The 19,763-nt window shown below is 37.7% G+C and overlaps 1 protein-coding gene across 1 annotated transcript in view; it reads left to right on the top strand.

Moving 5' to 3' along the window:
* Nucleotides 1-19,763, top strand: part of UNC79 (unc-79 homolog, NALCN channel complex subunit) — a 213,917-nt gene that overhangs the window by 8,311 nt on the left and 185,843 nt on the right. The window contains exons 2-4 of the mRNA XM_047080178.1: nt 4,276-4,368; nt 13,361-13,416; nt 14,097-14,226. Of these exons, the coding sequence (XP_046936134.1) occupies nt 4,276-4,368; nt 13,361-13,416; nt 14,097-14,226 (279 nt within the window). The remainder of the gene's footprint in view (nt 1-4,275; nt 4,369-13,360; nt 13,417-14,096; nt 14,227-19,763) is intronic.

Here is a 19,763-nt window from a genome sequence, read left to right as displayed (position 1 = left end):
TTACACAGAGATGCTTGTTAATTCAGGCAGTGCAGTCTGCCCAAGCACAGGAAACGGTTCTGTCGGATGGCACCAGAATGTGTTTCTTCTTCCCAGATGACTCTCCTACCTTTACCCCTTAAAAAATAATAAGGCTAGTGGGGTTTATTTAAATATATTCCAATTCAGACCACTTCTTATCACCATCTCTCACCTGGACCAGTCCAGTAGTTTCTGAACCAGTCTTCCTGCTTCTACTCCTGGCAATCCTACAGTTGTTCTCTACCAAACAGCCAGAGCCATCCTCCAAACATGTAAATCAGACCATGTCACTTCCTTCATCACTTTCCATTACTCTGACAAATCAAATTCAATGTCCTTCCCTAGCCCACACGGCCCTCTGTGCTCTGGCCACTGCTGACCTTACTGTTTTATTACTGTCTCTTCTATGTTCACTGCATGCTATCCACATTGGCCATTCTGCAGTTTCATAAAGGCACTAAGCTTTCCTGTGTCTCAGTAGCCCTTCTCCCAGATGGTCTTATGATTCTTCCTTACTCTCTTTAGGTCTCAGCTCAAGTGTCTCATCTTTCAACATGCCTTTCCTTACCCTCAAGCTAAATCAGGACGCTTCATCACTTTCTACCTATTCCCTTGCCCTGCATTACATTTCTTCACAGGTACTTGTTTGCCTGTTCCTCTAGAACAGCTCTGTCTATAGAACTTTCTGCAATGATGGAAATGTTTAAAAAACCTCCATGCTGTCTAGTACGCTAGCCACATATGGTAACTGAGTGCTTTAAATGTATCTAGTGAGACTGAAGAACTGAATTTTTAATTTAATTGAAGTTTAATTAATTTAAATAGCCACATGTGGCTAGTGGCTACCATATTGGATGGCAGAACTTGACCATTTAAGCTCCATAAGGACAAAGGCTTACCTGTCTTGTTTACAACTGTGTCTCCAGGGGAAGAACAATGCCTGGGACATGGGACCTATGGGAAGAATACTCTTTGAATTTTTAAATGAATTTTGAGTGAATAAGTCACTAGAACATTAGCTGTGATGTTAACTGACCTGGGCTATTGTCCTAATAATTAAGTTGGTGATCCCATGCAAATAATCTGATTTCTCTTTATAAAATGGCCTTCCCCATATACTTCATTGTTTTTTGGGTGAGAATCATGTAAGAAAGCTGTATGGGATAGTACATTAGGAACTATAAGATGCAGGAACAGATTAAGCTCCTATGAGTTATGGCTCATAGAGGAAAGGTTAGAAATGGTTGTTGGTGGTGCTGGAGGATCAGGAAATAGGTCTTAAAACTTTTAATTGTATTTCCTGAGCACAATATTACATATAAAATTTTCTTATTTGGATTAATTCTCTTCTTCCTTCCACTGTATGTAGCTTTGGCTTTATACACCCGCACGGGGACAAGCTGCACATCTGTTTACATCATGTCTTTTTACCAAGATTCAATAAATGATGTGTGCCTGTGCATGTTTATTAATTAGAATTGTGGTAATTTTATTCAGTCTGTCAGAAGGCTATGCAATTGCAAGGCCCTGTCTTTATAGAGGTTCTGGAGCCAATTTCCTAGGGCTTGAACCAGGGGAACACTTTTGGCTTTGTGGTTGACCATACTTGACGGAGAGCACGGTTCTGTAGGGGTAAAAGGGACATGCAAAGGTCACAGAGCCATTTGGGCTAGTCTCCAAATAGACTTCACCTAAATCATCAAGACATTTTGGGCATCTCTCCCAGTTTTAAAGGCCTCCAGGCACAGGGATTCTCACACTCCCTTAATAGTCATTGTATTTTATTTTTTTAGAAACATTTATTATTAAAAAGTTTCAGATGAATTTAAACAAGGTGAAAACACTTGTCCCAGGAGGACCATATATAGATGTGTATACATATATAGATATAGATACAGATACAGATAATTATTTAAACGTATGTAATTATTTTTCCCCGAGTATGTCAGAGACTAGATTTTCCTGCCACCGCCCTGAACAAAGGGCACCGGGGCATGCACTTCTTGCTCCCACATCTAGACACCTTACTGAGTGCTTCCTTTCTTATTTCCTGTCCCTCTAGTAATGCTTCTCCCACAAGGCTCAAGGGCCCCCTTGATCAGAGTCTCATGATGTGCTTATTAAACTTGTACCTTTTCTGCTTCCAAACTGATGGAGTTAAACTCTAGATACGAGCCCCAAAGCTGAATTTTAACAAGCTCCCTGGCTAAATCTGAGAGAAAATGCATCTTGTTCTTTAGTATTTGGCTCAAAGTTCTCTTCCCTTGATTAATCTCATTTGATTAATCAACTTTACCATCTAAGAGAATTGACATGATCTGCATATCTTTGTATAATTATTAGTACCCATTTATATTGCACAGCCAAACTAGCTCACCTACCTGAATATCACCGGCTTGGTGGGGGTAGCAGCATCCCAGCTGTGAGTGATTAATAAAAGCAAATTCGGGTAAATAGAATATAATGATAGATCCCTTTTCTTTATTTGTTTGCTTATGTCTGTAAAGCTGTTGTAAACCATCCATTGTGGTGCTCAAAGTCTTTCTTTTACTTAAAGAAAAGAATAGAATCATGTTAAAATTTTCTGTTTTCTCTATTACATGACAAATCTCGTAGTCTTTTAATGGTTCTTTTATCCATGTGTATGATTATAAGTTGCCTTATTCTTTTTTTTTTTTTTTAAACTTTTTTTTTTTTAACGTTTATTTATTTTTGGGACAGAGAGAGACAGAGCATGAACGGGGGAGGGGCAGAGAGAGAGGGAGACACAGAATCGGAAACAGGCTCCAGGCTCTGAGCCATCAGCCCAGAGCCTGACGCGGGGCTCGAACTCACGGACCGCGAGATGGTGACCTGGCTGAAATCGGACGCTTAACCGACTGCGCCACCCAGGCGCCCCTAAGTTGCCTTATTCTTAGTGGATGGAGTTGAGATACTATTTCCACGTATTGCACTTTAATGTAAAATATAATAAAAATAAAATAAAGCAGATTTGTGGGTCAACTGATTTTTTTGTGGTTGCCCACATTAGTGGTTTTCTCTATTGTGTGGAGGAAACTGAGGGTTGACTGAGGGTGTCATACTCACTCTACACCGTTCTGCTCATGCTTTCTTGATGATCTGCCACAAACCTAACTATAAGGAGAGATTCCTCCTACCTACTTCTGCAATTATCCCTGAGAAAAGGAATTCATTTTATGTTTGAGTGCTTTTAAAGTTTCTTCTATGTGAGCCCTCTCTCAATTACTGGTTAGAATAATAAAGTACTCTTTGGAGACAGCAGCTCTGTGGAGTATTATCCCGAATGACCTCCATCAGTGCTAGTTTTGAATGCTTGTTGGAGTTCCCTGACATACCACTAAAAAGGAGAGAGAGAGAAATGTAATATAGTGTTGGATGCATTGTAAACAAGCCACTTAAAGATGTCTTAAAAGCATTATGTAAGTGATTATCATGTGGAGACCATGGATACACAGCTACAAGATGAATTTTGAAGAAACCAGCTTGCTTTGTGACTGAATACTTGTGGCACAGGTTAAAATGTTCAGTGACAGTGTTATTCACAGATTCGAAAAATGCATTCTTTCAAACAACTCAGTTGGATATGAAGATGGTAAGCTCTGGAAAAGTAAAAAAGTGGTTCTCACGGTGATGAAGATGCTGCTGCTGAGTTACATGTAAAGGTTTGAATAAAATTGTTAAATGATATGTGAGAGCTGAAAATAATTTTTAAATTAGTAGACAATTTTTTTTAATAATACGTGATTTGAAATTTGTGTAACTGAATTAAGAAGGTCCCCATTATAAGTGGACTGTTACTTCATTCGCATCTCTGAAAGGTGATACATTCAAGTTGAGTTCAAAATAAATAAACCTTTTATTTTTGCTTTTATTGAGATAAACTTCAACATGCCTTTATATTTGGGCACATGAGGATCTTGTTTTTTCTTTCTTTTCCACCTAGATGTAAACATCTTGGGAGCAGAGATTGCATCTAAGTATATTTCTGATAAAGCCATGACATCACGCTCTGGCACTCTTTCTTCTCCTTGAAGATTCTTACCAAATGTGTGCTATTGATGATGACAGATGTAATATTTGTATGCTAGGACAGAATTTGTGCTTTTATTTGTGCAAAATATCCACTGAATTGGTTCAGACTTTTAAACAAAGTTTCCTCTCAGCTATCGTGCTGTATGACAAGAAGTATACATACAGACTAATTGTGTCTAATCAAAAGATTTTTTGTTTCAGTGGGTTCCTCAAGAAGAGAAGGCGTTCCTGCCCATGTTAATCTGTCTGCATCATCCATGCTAATGATTGCAATGCAATACACATCCAACCCAGGTAAGTGGCCTTTTGAATGGCTTGACTAATTTCAGAAACAGTTGTTAAACAAGATATGAAATAAGTAAGCTAGAAATTCTCATGTGGGAAGAGATTTTCTTTGTGGATAGACAACTGGGGATGTGTTACAAGACAGATTTTCGGGTTGAAATAAATTCACCTTGCCTGTTGCTATTAGCAGTAATCTTGCTGGCTGGTCATATTTTTTGAATGTTTGGGGCAATTTTAGAACACTGACTAGAAATTGAATGTAAGTATATAGGAATAAGTTAAATTAGAAATGTAAAAAATCATCTGCAATTCTAATGACTGAAGATAATTACTGTTAATACTTTGTGAATTTGCTACTCCAGTGCCACACGAGTATCCTTGAACATGAATTTTTTACTACATTTCCAATTATTTCCTTAGAACAAATTCATAAAAGAGGGATTAATAAGTTAAGGGACTTGAAACAATTTCAGTAGTCTCACTAACTACATAGGAGAGTACAGTAACCTGTCATTGAGTATTATCAAAGTTTGTATTCTGTCAGACGGATGAAAAAGAATATCTTGTTGTTTTGACTTGTATTTCCTCTCTTATGACTCATGTTGGACTGGTGTCATTTCCATTCATCTGTATAATTTGCTTTTCATTCATCAGTATAATTGCATATGAACTTTGGGAAACTGACCTGAAAAAGGGGCTGACTGTTGGCATCACATTCTATGATATGAACTCAATTTTAATTTTCATGTATTGTTTATATAGAAAGTGAACAAATTTGGTGGCACTGTTTTCAATCTTCTGCTTAATTACATAATAAATAATAATTACATTTTTGACACAGGATGGGGAAAAATTGTTTTATTTTATTTTTTAATTTATTGTTGTTTATTTTAAAAAGTGTTTAAACAATTTTTTTTTAATTTTTTTTTCAACGTTTATTTATTTTTGGGACAGAGAGAGACAGAGCATGAACGGGGGAGGGGCAGAGAGAGAGGGAGACACAGAATCGGAAGCAGGCTCCAGGCTCTGAGCCATCAGCCCAGAGCCTGACGCGGGGCTCGAACTCACGGACCGTGAGATCGTGACCTGGCTGAAGTCGGATGCTTAACCGACTGCGCCACCCAGGCGCCCCTAAACAATTTTTTTTAATGTTTATTTATTTTTGAGAAAAAGAGAGAGCATGAGCAAGGGAGGGGCAGAGAGAGGGAGACACAGAATTCGAAGCAGGCTCCAGACTCTGAGCTGTCAGCACAGAGCCTGACACGGGGCTCGAACTCACAAACTGTGAGATCATGACCTGAGCCGAAGTCGGAGGCTCAACTGACTGAGCCACCCAGGTGCCCCTAGAAGTGTGTTTTTTTTTTTTTTTAATGTCTATTTACTTTTGAGAGAGAAAGAGAGAGAGAGAGAGAGAAGTGGGCGGGGCAGAGAGAGGGAGACACTGAATCTGAAGCAGGCTCCAGGCTCTGAACTGTCAGCACAGAGCCCGACATTGGGCTAGAACTCACAAACTGTGAGCTTATGACCTGAGCTGAAGTCAGATGCTTAACAAACTGAGCCACCCAGGTGCCCCAAAAGTGTTTTATTTTGAAACCTTAATGCTTCTTCCTTTGGAGTGTTACCCTTTAAATATGAAATGGCTTGTGATTATTATATGAGTAATTAAAATGTATAGTTTTTTGGAAGTTCTATCACCTATCTCACTCTGGCTTGGAGGGCCCTCAAAATGTCATTTATATTTATTATATATTATTTTTTGAAAACACCCCTCATTTGGAGGGTGTAAGTTGAAATCTCATCCTGAGCCTTTGATCCTAATTTCTAAGTTGGGAGACAGTAGAGTAGGGGCCCTAAAATTATGAGGTTAGAGGTTTGCGGGTCATATCTGAGCTCACCAGCAAATTGCCAGTTAGTGTTAACCTTGAGCAAGTTTTTTAACCTCCCTAAGATCAAGATTCTTCATTTCTAAAACAGGAATAGTAATTTCTGCAATGCCTTAAAATGTTGTGAGCATTTAATGAGTTAAGTATATGTAAAATGCTTACGTAGCATAGTGACAGACACCTTGTAAATGCTCAATAAAGAGCGACGCAAGTTGCTGCAATCTGCCATTTTCTTCTCGGAGTTGAGCGTTTCACTGGAAAACCACTATGATCAGGCTGCGTTACTTCTGTTATTCCCAAATCTGTATCTTGATCTGTTCATGGGGAATGTTTATAGCCAGCTTTTCCATGCTAAAAATTACACTTGGGACTCAAAACTAGTCTTATGTTGTGGGAAACTGTTAAGAGTGAGGCGATATCCACCAGGGGGCTCTCAGGGACCAAGTGGTAGGGCGTCATTTTGTCATTTGAATTTTTATTGGGGAAGACAGCAAGTGGCAGCTTGGTCCTTGTAGCCCATTGTATATCAAGGATGAAGCATAGACCTGCTCAACTGATTGATTCCTTTGTTCACTGCTCTGAGCTAGACATTGTGAAAACCACCCAGAAATACAAGGTATGGTGCTTGCTGTAGACCTTAGGTCTAATTGGAAATATTAGGCATATTCACATAAATCATTAATTTACAATGTAAAGTAGAATGTAGAAAGTACAAAATGTGTACTATAGATAATATTAATTCATCAGAGGGAGTGAACTCTATGGATTGGAATGATCAGGAAAGGCTTTGGGCCACTTGAGCAAAGTGTGGGTCTTAAAATATGGATAAAGTTTTGATTGAGAGGGTAAGTGGGACAATCTGGGAAGGCAAGCAGTTTAAACACAGGGACTCTCCAGGTGTGTTCATGGGACAGTCAGTGGACTACTGTGAACTGGGTTCATGTGACAGCCATATGGAGAAAGAGAAAGTGGTCTGGAACATCTGTACTTGTGAACTCATTGATGCCTTAATGACAAAATTCCAATTCTAGAGGGCTATTTATATTTTCAGTAAATAGTCACTGAATATCTAGTCCGTGCCAGACACTGGAGACACCATGGTTAGCAAAACAGAACTGACCTCTGCCCCTGCCTCATGGAACTTATATGGTAGTGGTGGGAGAAGACATTAATTAAGTAATTTTAAAAGCAAATATAAAGTTTCAGCTGTGATAAGCACTTTGAAAGATGCACTTTGTGCTATGAGACTCTATAAGAGGGGATTTTTCTTTTTTTTAATGTTTATTCTTGAGAAAGATAGGGAGAGAGAGACAGAGCACGAGTGGGGGAGGGGCAGAGAGAGAGGGAGACACAGAATCCCAAACAGGCTCCAGGCTCTGAGCTGTCAGCACAGAGCCCAACGTGGGGCTCGAACCCAGGAACCATGAGATCATGACCTGAGCCGAAGTCAGACGCTTAACCGACTGAGCCACCCACCCAGGCGCTCTGGGGTTTTTCTTTTCATGAAGATGTCAGAGAGGGCTTCTCTGGGGAAGTAACCTTTGGTCTGAGGACTGAAGGATGCGTAGGATTCACAAGGCCTGCAAGGGGTAAGGGATTCAAATAGAAGAGTCTCATGTGTCAGAAGGAAGCCTGGTAAGCAGGTGGGCTGAGAGATTGGTACAGCTGGAGCTCAGTGTAAGGGCTGCCTTATGGAAGGTAATATCATGGACATCTATGGGCCAGAACATGCAGCATATGTGGGCTCTGCTTGGGAGTCCTGTGTTTATCCTGAGTCTAATATGAAGGCTCTGGAGGACTTTGGGTAGTTGTACTTGTGTCACCCTGACTGCAGTTGAGAGTAGATTTTAAACTGAATCAGGGTGGCTCAGTCAGTTAAGTGTCTGACCTCAGCTCAGGTCATGCTCTTATGTTCTGTGGGTTTGAGTCCTGTGTCGAGCTCTGCACTGACAGCTCAGACCCTGGAGCCTGCTTCGCATTCTGTGTCTCTCTCTCTCTCTCTCTCTGCCCCTCCCCAGGTTGTGCTCTCTCTCTCTCTCTCAATAATAAATAAATAAATAAATAAATAAATAAATAAATAAATAAATAAAAGAAAAAGGAACCAGAGTGGATGTAGATTGACTCTTGAGGAGCCCTTGCGTTTGTCTTGGCATGTAAAAGTCAGGGGCAGTTGAGACCAAGAAAAGTAGTATTTAAAAAGTGAAATTGATAGGAGTTGGTGACATATTAGATATAGTGAATTTTTGGCTTGCATAACTGAATGCATGGTGGTTCTATTCATTGAGAAAGGAGACACTAGAAGACGAAAACCAAGCTTCTGAGGGAAGCTCATGAGATCTGTTTTGGACATGTTGTGTTCAAGGTGTCTTTGAGATGTTGAAGAGGAGATGGTATATCTTGGACTAATACAATGTTAAATGTCAATTATATCTCAATAAAACTGGAAAAAAACCTCATGCATAATCTCAGTAATAATTCCATATGACCAAAACACAACACTGCAAATAAATCAGCTTCCTCAAAAAAAAAAAAAAAAAAAAAGAGGCATGGGAATGCAAACTGGTGCAACCACTCTGGAAAACAGTATGGAGGTTCCTCAAAAACTAAAAACAGAACTACCCCACGACCCAGCAATTGCACTACTAGGCATTTATCCATAGGATACAGGTGTGCTGTTTCGAAGGGACACAGGCACCCCCAAGTTTATAGCAGTACTATCAACAATAGTCAAAGTATGGAAAGAGTCCAAATGTCCATCGATGGATGAATGGATAAAGAAGATGTGGTATATCCATACAATGGAGTATTACTCGGCAATCAAAAAGAAGGAAATCTTGCCATTTGCAACCACGTGGATGGAACTGGAGGCTATTATGCTAAGTGAAATTAGTCAGAGAAAGACAAAAATCATATGACTTCACTCATATGAGGACTTTAAGAGACAAAACAGATGAACATAAGGGAAGGGAAACAAAAATAATATAAAAACAGGGAGGGGGACAAAACAGAAGAGACTCATAAAGATGGAGAACAAACTGAGGGTTGCTGGAGGGGTGGTGGGAGGGGGGATGGGCTAAATGGGTAAAGGGCACTAAGGAATCTACTCCTGAAATCACTGTTGCACTAGATGCTAACTAATTTCGATGTAAATTTTAAAAAATAAAAAATAAAACAAGTTTTTTAAAAAAGTTAGTAATCACATAATTAACATAAAAAATTGAATATATTATTATAAAATTAAGATCAAAATTTTCAATTGTTTTAATGTATAAGGATATATAAGTTACCATTTAAAATGTGAATTTTTTTTTTTATTTTTTTTAACATTTATTTATTTTTGAGACAGAGAGAGACAGAGCATGAACGGGGGAGGGGCAGAGAGAGAGGGAGACACAGAATCTGAAACAGGCCCCGGGCTCTGAGCTGTCAGCACAGAGCCCGATGCGGGGCTCAAACTCACAGACTGTGAGATCATGACCCGAGCTGAAGTCAGACGCTCAACCGACTGAGCCACCCAGGCGCCCCTAAAATGTGAATTTTTAAGATACTTTGAGCAGAACTCTTTTATAGGTCCTAATATATTGACAAATCAATAAATATTCCAAATATGTCAAAAAAAAAAGCGGCAGTGGTAATTAGGAAGTTGAATTATGAGTCTGGAACTCAGTACAGAGCTCTAGGCTAGAGGTAATGAAACTTGAACCTACACATAAATGTTCAATGACCTTTATTGAATTGCATATAGATGGTAACTGAAGTTGTATATGAGTGTGAGATTGCTTAGGGGAGAGGAGAGCATAGAATGAAAAGTGGAGTGGGCTTATGATTGGGCTTTCAAGGACTCCAATAGATAAAGATCTAGTAGAAGAGGATGAACTTGTCAAGGAGGCAGAGAGGCTGTATCTGTTAGGATGTGAACTACAAGAACGTTTGTTGTTTACTTTGTTTACTTAGTAGGAAGTCTTACAGACAGCGCCACAGTATCGGGGACTGAGATGGCGTCTTTGTGTTTCTCTTGGACTTCTCATATTTGCAAGATGGCTGTCACAGTGGGACTTGTTATATTCTTGAATAATCACATCCACAAACAGGTAACAGGATCAGTCAGGGTAATTAGAGAAAGGTCTCCTGTTGTCCCTCTTTTATCACAGAGGAAAAATGTTTCAGAAGCCCCCAGTGGATTCTCTCTTAGGTCTAACTTGTCAGGGCTGAGTCACATGGCCATCTCTAGCTGCCAGGGGCTCTGGGAATGTGTCTTGCTTTGTAGTCTGGGAATGTGTCTGGGAATGTGTCTGTGCATTGGGAGATACATGAGGAAGAAAAGGTTGTTGATAGTGTTTGAGTAGCAACAGTAGTGTCAGCTACAGGTAATAAAAGAGGGTTAGTCATGAAATCAAGGGAAGAGAGGTTTTTATTTTTTTTATTTTTTAAAATGTTTATTTTTGAGAGAGAGCATAAACAGGGGAGGGGCAGAGAGAGAGGGAGACAGAGGATCTCAAGCGGGCTCTACCCTGACTGCAGAGAGCCTGATGCAGGGCTCGAACTCACTAATCATGAGATCATGACCTGAGATGGAGTCATATACTCAATGCATTGGGCTCAACCTTCCCAGGTGCCCTGGGAAGAGAGTATTTTGAAAAGGAGACAGCGGTCAGCACTACTGAGTGCTTCTGAAGGTCAAATAAGAGGCAGATTGAAGTATGTCCATTGAATTGAATGACACAGAGGTCACTGGTGACCAAAGTGGAACCTGGTTCAGTGCTGTGATAGGGTTGGACGACAGCTTCAGGAATATGCAAAACAGGTGTCTAACTAGGTGACAAGTAAACATAGGCAAGTAAACATAGGAAAATCAAAGAAGCTTGCTGTTGCATAGCTTCTAAGAATTCCTCAACAGGGTGAAATTGGTGACTGAATGATAAAAGACTCCCATTCTAATCTATCATTCTGTTACTTGCTATTTGTTTAACCTTGGGCAAGATAGGAAACTAAGCCTGTTTCCTAACTGCAACATGGTGGTTATGAGATAATATGTATAAGACTTCTAAAACAGTACCCAGCACATAATGAACCCTCAATAAATATGAGGCTTTATTACAATCCTATTGGGCAATTTTTTATCCTATGTAGTTCTTGATCTCATTGATATGTTTATATTATATAATTATTGTTGCTAGGGATTTTCCTTAATATTTCTTTTGTTAATAAGAGGAAGGATCTCAGTAAAAAGCTTGATAAAGTCAAGGGCTTACATGATTTTTGAAATGTATGAATACTATAAGGACATAAGTAATTTTTTATTTTATTAAAATTTTTTGTTATTATTAAAAAAAATTATTATGGAGGTATAGCTGACATACAATTATATTAGTTTCAGGTGTACAACATAGTGATTCAACAATTCTGTACATTACTCAGTGTTCACTGTGATAAATGTGGTTAACATCTGTCACCATACAATATTATTACAATATTGTTGATTGTATTCCCTCTGCTGTACTTTTCATCTCTATGACTTATTTATTTTATAACTGGAAGATTCTGCCTCTTAATCCCCTTCACCTATTTTGCCCATCCTTCACTCTTCTTCCCTCTGGCACCCATCAGTTTGTTCTCTGTATTTATGAGTCTGTTTCTGTTTGTTTGTTTTGATTTTTAGGTTCCACATATAAGTGAAATCATATGGTATTTGTCTTTCCTTGTCTGACTTATTTCACTTAGTGTAATATTCTCTGGTTCTGTCCATGTTTTCACAAATGACAAGATTACATTTTTTTTATGGCTGAGTAATATTCCATTGTATATATTATATCCACATCTTTATCCATTCAGCTATTGATGGACATTTAGATTGCTGCCGTATCTTGGCTTTTGTAAATACTGTTGCAATAAACATCGGGTTACATGTATCTTTTCAAATTAGTGTATTTGTTTTCTTTGGGTAAATACCCAGTAGTGGAATTACTGAATCATATGGTATTTTTCTGTTTTATTTTATTTTATTTTTTATTTTTTAAAATTTACATCCAAATTATTTAGCATATAGTGCAACAAGGATTTTAGGAGTAGATTCCTTAGCGCCCCTTACCCATTTAGCCCATCCCCCCTCCCACAACCCCTCCAGTGGTGTTTTCTATTTTTAATTTTTTGAGAACATCCATATTGTTTTCCACAAGAGTTGTACCAATTTACATTCCCATTAATGGTGCACAAAGGTTCCCTTTCCTCCATGTCCTTGCCAATACTTGTTATTACTTGTCTTTGTGATGCTAGCAATTCTAACAGGTGTGAGGGTTAGCTCTTTGGGGTTTTGATTTGCATTTCTCTGATAATGAGTGATGTTGAGCATCTTTCCATGTGTCTGTTGGCTATCTGTGTGTCTGTTCAGGTCCTCTGCCCATATTTTAATAAAATTATTTGTTTTTTTGGTGTTGAATTGTGTGAATTCTTTTTATGTTTTGAGTATTAGCCCCTTATCAGACATATTACTTGCAAGTATCTTCTCCCATTTAGTAGGTCGCCTTTTTGTTTTGTTGATGGTTTCCTTTAATGTGCAAAAGCTTTTTATTTGGTGTAGGCCCATTTGTTAATTTTTGCTTTTGTTGTCCTTGCCTAAGGAGACAGATCCGTAAATATGTTGCTAAGGCTGATGTCCAAGAGTTTATTGCCTATGTTTTCTTTTAGGAGTTTTATGGTTTTAGGTCTCACATTTATGTCTTTAATCCATTTTGAGTTTATTCTTATTTAATTTTTAAAAATTTTTAATGTTTATTTATTTTTGAGAGAGAGAGAGAGACAGTGTGAGCCAAGAAGGGGTAGAGAGAGAGAGGGAGACACAGAATCCGAAGCAGGCTCCAGGCTCTAGCTGTCAGCACAGAGCCCGATGCAGGGCTCGAACCCACGAACCGTGAGGCTCCCAGGCTCCACCAGGCTCCACCATTTTGAGTTTATTCTTATGTATCTGTAAGATAGTAATCCAATTTTATTCTTTTGGAAATAAGTAACTTCTAATTTAATGATTAGAGTGTAAAGTCATACTAATATATTTTATTATATCTCAAAGGATATTTTGTCTAGTGTTTACAATTCATGCTCAAATTATATTTTCTTCCTCACAGTGTATCATTGTCAATTATTGGAATGCCTCATGAAATATAAGCAAGAAGTCTGGAAAGTAAGTTTTGGGCCAAATTTAACTCATTGCCACAAACTTAATTTATATAATATAGTAAAAATTGTTTGCAAAACAAAGGTCAAATTTATTGGTGTCTTATTATTTTGGTGTGGCAGAACTTGGAGTTCTTTCCTCCCTGGTTAACTTACTATTTAAAGCAGAAATGTTACTTGACTAACACAGTAGCCTGACAGAAAAAGTAATTGAGTATCTCTTATTCTTATAATTTAGCAAATACTATGTTACATGACAGTTTTATTTAATTCAAAATGGTGCTCAAGAACCTGTCTTCTTTCAAATAGGAGATGTGAATTGTTATGAAATATGTTTTAGAAAACTATTTTTAAAATGCAGTGTTTGGCAAACTGGTTTATGCTATTCTAAAATCTTTCTTTAACGTTATCCTGGATAGAGAAGAATTTGTTAAAAGACAGTGTAGTTTTGCCCATTACCTGGAGGGCAAATTAGGGAGGGCTTATTTACAGAACCAATAAATGAATAATAAAAAATAATGTTTTAATGTGATCTCATCTGAGAAACAGACGTAGGTAATGAGATGTCAGGGAAATTAACCACCCAACCCTTCTATTGGAATTTTCACTGCTTTGGTAATATTAAGTGAGCTGTTTTTATTTTTATTTGATGATGCTAAGTGAAAATATGCTTCCTGTTTCCTTTAGGATCTTTTGTACGTGATTGCCTATGGGCCTTCACAAGTGAAACCTCCGGCTGTACAAATGTTGTTCCATTACTGGCCCAATTTAAAACCTCCTGGGGCAATAAGCGAATACAGGGGCTTGCAGTACACAGGTAAGATGAGAATAAGCCCTGGGATGCCCCATTTTAATTCTCTTCGGCCACATTTGCCTCACCTACTTATTATTATTATTTTTTTTAGTCTTGCTGGATTATATTTATGTGCCTTGAGACATTGTCGTAAACCCTTTCTGAAACTAGGTGTTGTAAAATCAATTAATGAAAATCAATTTCAAGAGCATTTATGACATTGCAGCAAATAGCCTAAGTCTTAGTCTCATTCGCTGCACACCTGGCGTGGGTGTTAACTATCGTTAAGCTGAATCAAAGGTGTGAGCAGTGAGTATTGCCGCTGGTTTGCCCACCATTTACCAAAACCTCAGCTGGCTAATTCTGCCTGGAGAAGACTTGCACGTTTGACGTTACCAGTTCATACACTAAATAAAAATTAAGTGACTGTGAGAGCCTAGTTGGACAGGAAGAGTCAACAATTGGTCAATATTTGTGTAATAACCAAGAAGTAAACGTTGAATTTAAATGTAAAGATGTATATTTACCAAACAAACAAACAAAAAAACACCTTGAGTCCTATTGTTTATGTTTGTATATTATAAAATCAAAGAAGGAACCTATGCTTAATGGAGTTTCTGATGTCCCTGCCTGCTCTGTCCCCCCACCTAGTTGTCTACATATTTTCATGAAAATAGGAGAAGTGGATATTTTGGCAAAGATAGCTTTTATTCAAGTTATTGTGAGATTGTACACTGATCCTCTGAGAATCTCCTTCTTTCTTGGTATTACTTGTCTTTCCTATGATGATTTGAGGTGATTCAAAGGGGATTTAACTTAATTCAGGTGTCTGATTTATGTTCCTGATGAAAGCCAAGTGTTAAGAGATGTAACACCTGTTTTTTGGGCTTTGATGGTCTCTGGTGGGCTTATTCTGAATTCAGAAAAAATAATATTGGCTTTAGTGGTAGCAATAATATTAATTAAAGCAATGAAGGTAAATAGTAAGTACCTTTTTAAAAAATGGAAATTGGTATCATTGGTGTTTTAAATCATGGATAGTAGAGAATATTTAAATATTGTTAAGTGGATAATTTGAATATAAAAAAAGGAAAAATTTGGAAGCGCTAATAAAATACATGAAATGGCTGGAATATTCAACTTCTCAATATATCCCTGCAATAAGTGTGACATGATGTATGAATGGGGAACCAGTATCAAATGAAATTTATTTGATGATGCCGTAAGAACCGATTCAGAACCAGACCCCATGGAGCTTAATGCAGTCTGGATATGGAAACTGATTCACTTCTTCAACAAATGTTTATAGGGTGTCGACAGGTGTTATTCTAGGCACCGAGTGGTAAAGTGATGAGAACAGACTAAAATCACTGTGTGTGGACATTTCAGTTTTCCGGGGAAGACCAGGAAACTGCTTTACAGTGTAATAGGGGCTAAGGCAGAACAAATACAAAGAGCTATGGGAATATGCAGCAGGGGCCTCTGACCTCACCCTGAGGGTGGGCAAGTTTGGGGAGGGTTAAATTGTCATGTGTCATGTGTCACTCACATGTAAGCTGACACCTGAAAGATATGCACACTCTAGATGTCAAAGGGAGAAGGGATCATGAGTGGATAAAATGCAAATTTGAGGCAGGAGGAACACGTGGGTTCAGACTTGGAGGCCAGAGATAGCATGATCCTATTTAGGAACCAGAAAGGGTTATGTGCAGCCAGACAATGGAGTGACAGGAGGAGAGCAGCTAGAGATAAGCAGAAAGGCTGGCAGGGCCTGTGAAGGAGTTGGGATTTTATCCTAACAGCAAAAGGAAACCACTGACAGGTTTTAAACGGAGAAGCCGCATGATGAGATTCGCCTGTTCAGAGCATCCCAGAAGCCTGGCAGGCTGACAGCAGCTTCCGTTTACCCCTGTGACCCTATCTGCTAGGAAGAGCCAGTCAACCATGTCTCCCCAGAATAGCTCAGTCTGTGTCTACTGAGATCAGAGCTGCTCTTTCATCTTTTCTTGGCCGATCTGAACAAGATGCCTGTGTCTACCCGCATCCATTCTTCAGTCCATTGCTGTGATTGTACTTCTGTCCACCTTCATTCTTTCAAGTGTGTCATTGTGTGCCTGCTACCTGCCAGGCACTGTCCAAGGCCCTGGGGTAATGACTCTCTTGGAACCCCCATCCTAGTTGACCATGGCATTCTATGCAGGAAACAAGAGATCATGGGAAAAAAATGAATCATTCTGCTCCATGTATTACTATTGATCTAGCAATGGCTGTTTGTCAGACATTGTTCTAGCTGCTTCTGTCTCACTTAATACTTTCACCTTATCCTGACTGAACACAGTTATGGACCAGCATTATATTGGGTTTTACAGACATTTTCTCAATTAACCCTCACAAAAATCTTGGGATGTAGGTTTTCTTATTTAAACATTATAGGTGACAAATGGGACACAGAGTTTGAGTAACATCCCTAAATTCACACAGAGAATAAGGGAGCACAGCTTGAATCTGGACTTACATTATGTTCATTGAAAACCCACATTTTTCTGTTCTAACAGTGTGACATCACTTCTTTGAATTCAGTTCTTTAATTAAACTTTAGCAGGAGCATTAGAAATTTTCTATAACAGGGGCACCTGGGTGGCTCAGTCGGTTGAGTGTCCTACTTCAGCTCAGGTCAGTGATCTCGTGGTTTGTGAGTTCGAGCCCCGCATGTGTGCTGACAGCTCAGAGCCTGGAGCCTGCTTCGGATTCTGTGTCTCCCTCTCCCCCTGCTCATGCTCTGTCTCTCTCTGTCTCTCAATAATAAAGAAACATTAAAAAATTTTTTTAAATAAAAAAAAGAAATTTTCTACAACATCTGTCACAATGAAAGATGCACTGAAGGGTATCATCAGTATTTAGTTGTTATCTGACTCTACATATACATTATTCTTAATAATAAAAGTTATAAGGATACAGAATTTCATGGGCTTGGAAACTCAAATATGAAATACTTTCTTAGGGACCAGAAGCTTTTGTATGCTTTCTGAGTGATTTATTTCTTTTTTAAAAAGTAAAATTAATTTTTTAAAAGGAAACATTGCTCTTAGAAAAATTATAGAACTATATAAGAAAGAAAAAAGAATACTACTACCCAGAGATGACCAGTGTTAACATTTTGGTGTATTTCTCTCTAGTTTTTTGATATGTATTTTAAAACGAAATAGACCTCATATTGTATATAATTATACAAGGTTTCCCTCCCAAGCTTTCATTATGACATTTTTAAGATCAGAAAAGTTCAAAGAATAACACTATGAACATATCTATAGCCACCTAGATTTAATAATTGTTAGTAATTAGCCATTATTTTAACTTTATATATGTGTACATAAATTATTTGTTGTTTTTTAAGCATAGTAACATAGGAATAATTACAGCTGATGTGAAAATCAAATAGTGAGGATTTGGCAAGATGCAATGTTTGCCTCTTTTGGGCTTATTACTACTTGTCAACAACAAAAACTCCTTCAATTAGTTTGCTCATCGAATATGAGTCTTAAAGATGCAAAAATTACAAGAAGTTTCTTGGCAATGGAAATAGCCATTCTGTTGTCCTATAACACTCTGCTTCTGTGGAGGAGAAAGAAATTATTGAGTCTTTTGTTTTTGTATGTGTGTGACAGTGTCTCAACTGGTAAATAATTTAGGTCAGCACTGGTTGTTGTGTGGTTTCCATCTGAACTATGGAACAAAAGATGTAGCACAAGATCTACATTTCCAAGACAGTTTGTTGCCGAAGTGATAAAAATGAACTGAGAATAAGTACTACAAGGTTAGACTTTGGGCTAGGCTACCAGATATCTAACCTTACCTTAGTACAGTTGGATTCTTGAGTTGTATACAAGTAGAAGAAAGTCTACCAGTACTTTTATGTCATAATTTCTCCATTATTGACTTCTTATTTATCTTTTTGTTATTTTATCTCCACAAATTTAAAAAAGTATTTTAAACCTTTTGTATTTGTACTTTATACTCATATGGAAAAACACAGATTTTAGGTGTATGGGGAACATCTTCCACCATGTTTACCACCATGATTACCTCCTCCTTCTACCCCAAAGGTAACCACTAAGTTGACCTCCAACATCCAAGATTAGTTTTGCCTATTTCTGAATTGTATATAAATGGAATCATACATTATTTGTGTGTGTGTGTCTGTGTGTATGTGCATGTGATTTGTCTATGGGTTGAGCATAACTGTGTTTTGTTCGTTTTTATTGCTACATATATTCTACAGAATTAATGTACTACAGTGTATGTATTGATTTTACTATTAATGGATATTTGGGTTGTTCCAACTTTTTGGCTATTACAAGTAATGCTGCTCTGAACTTTCTTCTATGTATCTTTTGGTGTGTGCATGCACACATTTCTGTTAGATATATGCCCATGGTGGGGTTGCTGGATCAAAGGGTGTGCACATATGTAATTTTTACATCTCCCCCCCCCCCCCAGCAAATATCTAACTTTAATGGATGATGGGAAACAGTTTTCCAAAAAGGGTTGTACTAAACTATATTCCTATTACCAGTATATGAGAGTTATTTTTGTCTATATTCCACATTTGGGGCAATACTTGATTTGTTTTCAAAATTTTACCTTTTACATTTAGATGTATCTGAAATTAATTTTTCTGTATGGTGTGGGGTAACGGTCAATTTTTTCCTCTATGGATAGTCAGTGGACTCAACATCATTTATTGAAAAGATTGACCTCTTCTTACTGCTTGGTACATTTTTATCATAAAGCAAGTGTTTATTTAAGGATGGTTCTCTGGGGTCTTTATTTAGTTTAATTAGTATATTTTTCTTTTCCCCAAAGCCACACTGAATTAATGTAGTTTAATAATAAAACTTTATATCTTTCAGTGCAAGTCTTTCTACCTTGTTATTATTTTTCTCTTCCTTGTCTCCCCCTGATTTCTCTTCTTCCTGTTCTTTCTCCTTCTCCTTATTTTCTTCTTCCTACTTCAAAGTTATTCCTAGCTATTTGCTAAGTTAAAAAGTTAAGTTAAACACACACAAACACACCTGAACTACTAGGATTTTGACAGACATTTCCTGGAATCTATAGATCAATATGGAGAACTGACTTCTTTATAGTGTTAAATCTTCCAATCCATGTGCATAGCATATCTCATTTATTTAGACTTTCTTTACTTTCCTTCAATGCTGTTTTACAGTTTTCTGTGTAGGTGGTTTACCTATATCTCATGTAGTGTGTTCCTAGGTATTTATTTTTTTGATGTTATTGTCAGTGATACATATTTGAAAAATTAAACTTTCTTTCTGTTTGTTGCTAGTATGTAGACATGCAGGTAATTCTTGTATATTGATTTTGTATCCAGAAACCTTGCAAAATCACTTTTTAATTATAATAATTTATTTGAAGTTAAAAAAATTCTGTGTGTGCAATTATATTATTGCTAAATAATACCAATTTAATGTCTCCTTTTCGATCCTTAAGTCTTTTATGTCTGTTGACTTATTGCACTGGCTGAAACCTCCTTTGCTATGCTG

This window comes from Lynx rufus, unplaced genomic scaffold (genome assembly GCF_022079265.1).
Source record: "Lynx rufus isolate CCGP_SWC_20201006 ecotype Redwood Valley unplaced genomic scaffold, mLynRuf1.p SCAF_17, whole genome shotgun sequence".
NCBI lineage: Eukaryota > Metazoa > Chordata > Mammalia > Carnivora > Felidae > Lynx > Lynx rufus.
Note: the sequence above shows the minus strand (reverse complement) of the source record. Positions and strands in the feature narration are given on the sequence as shown.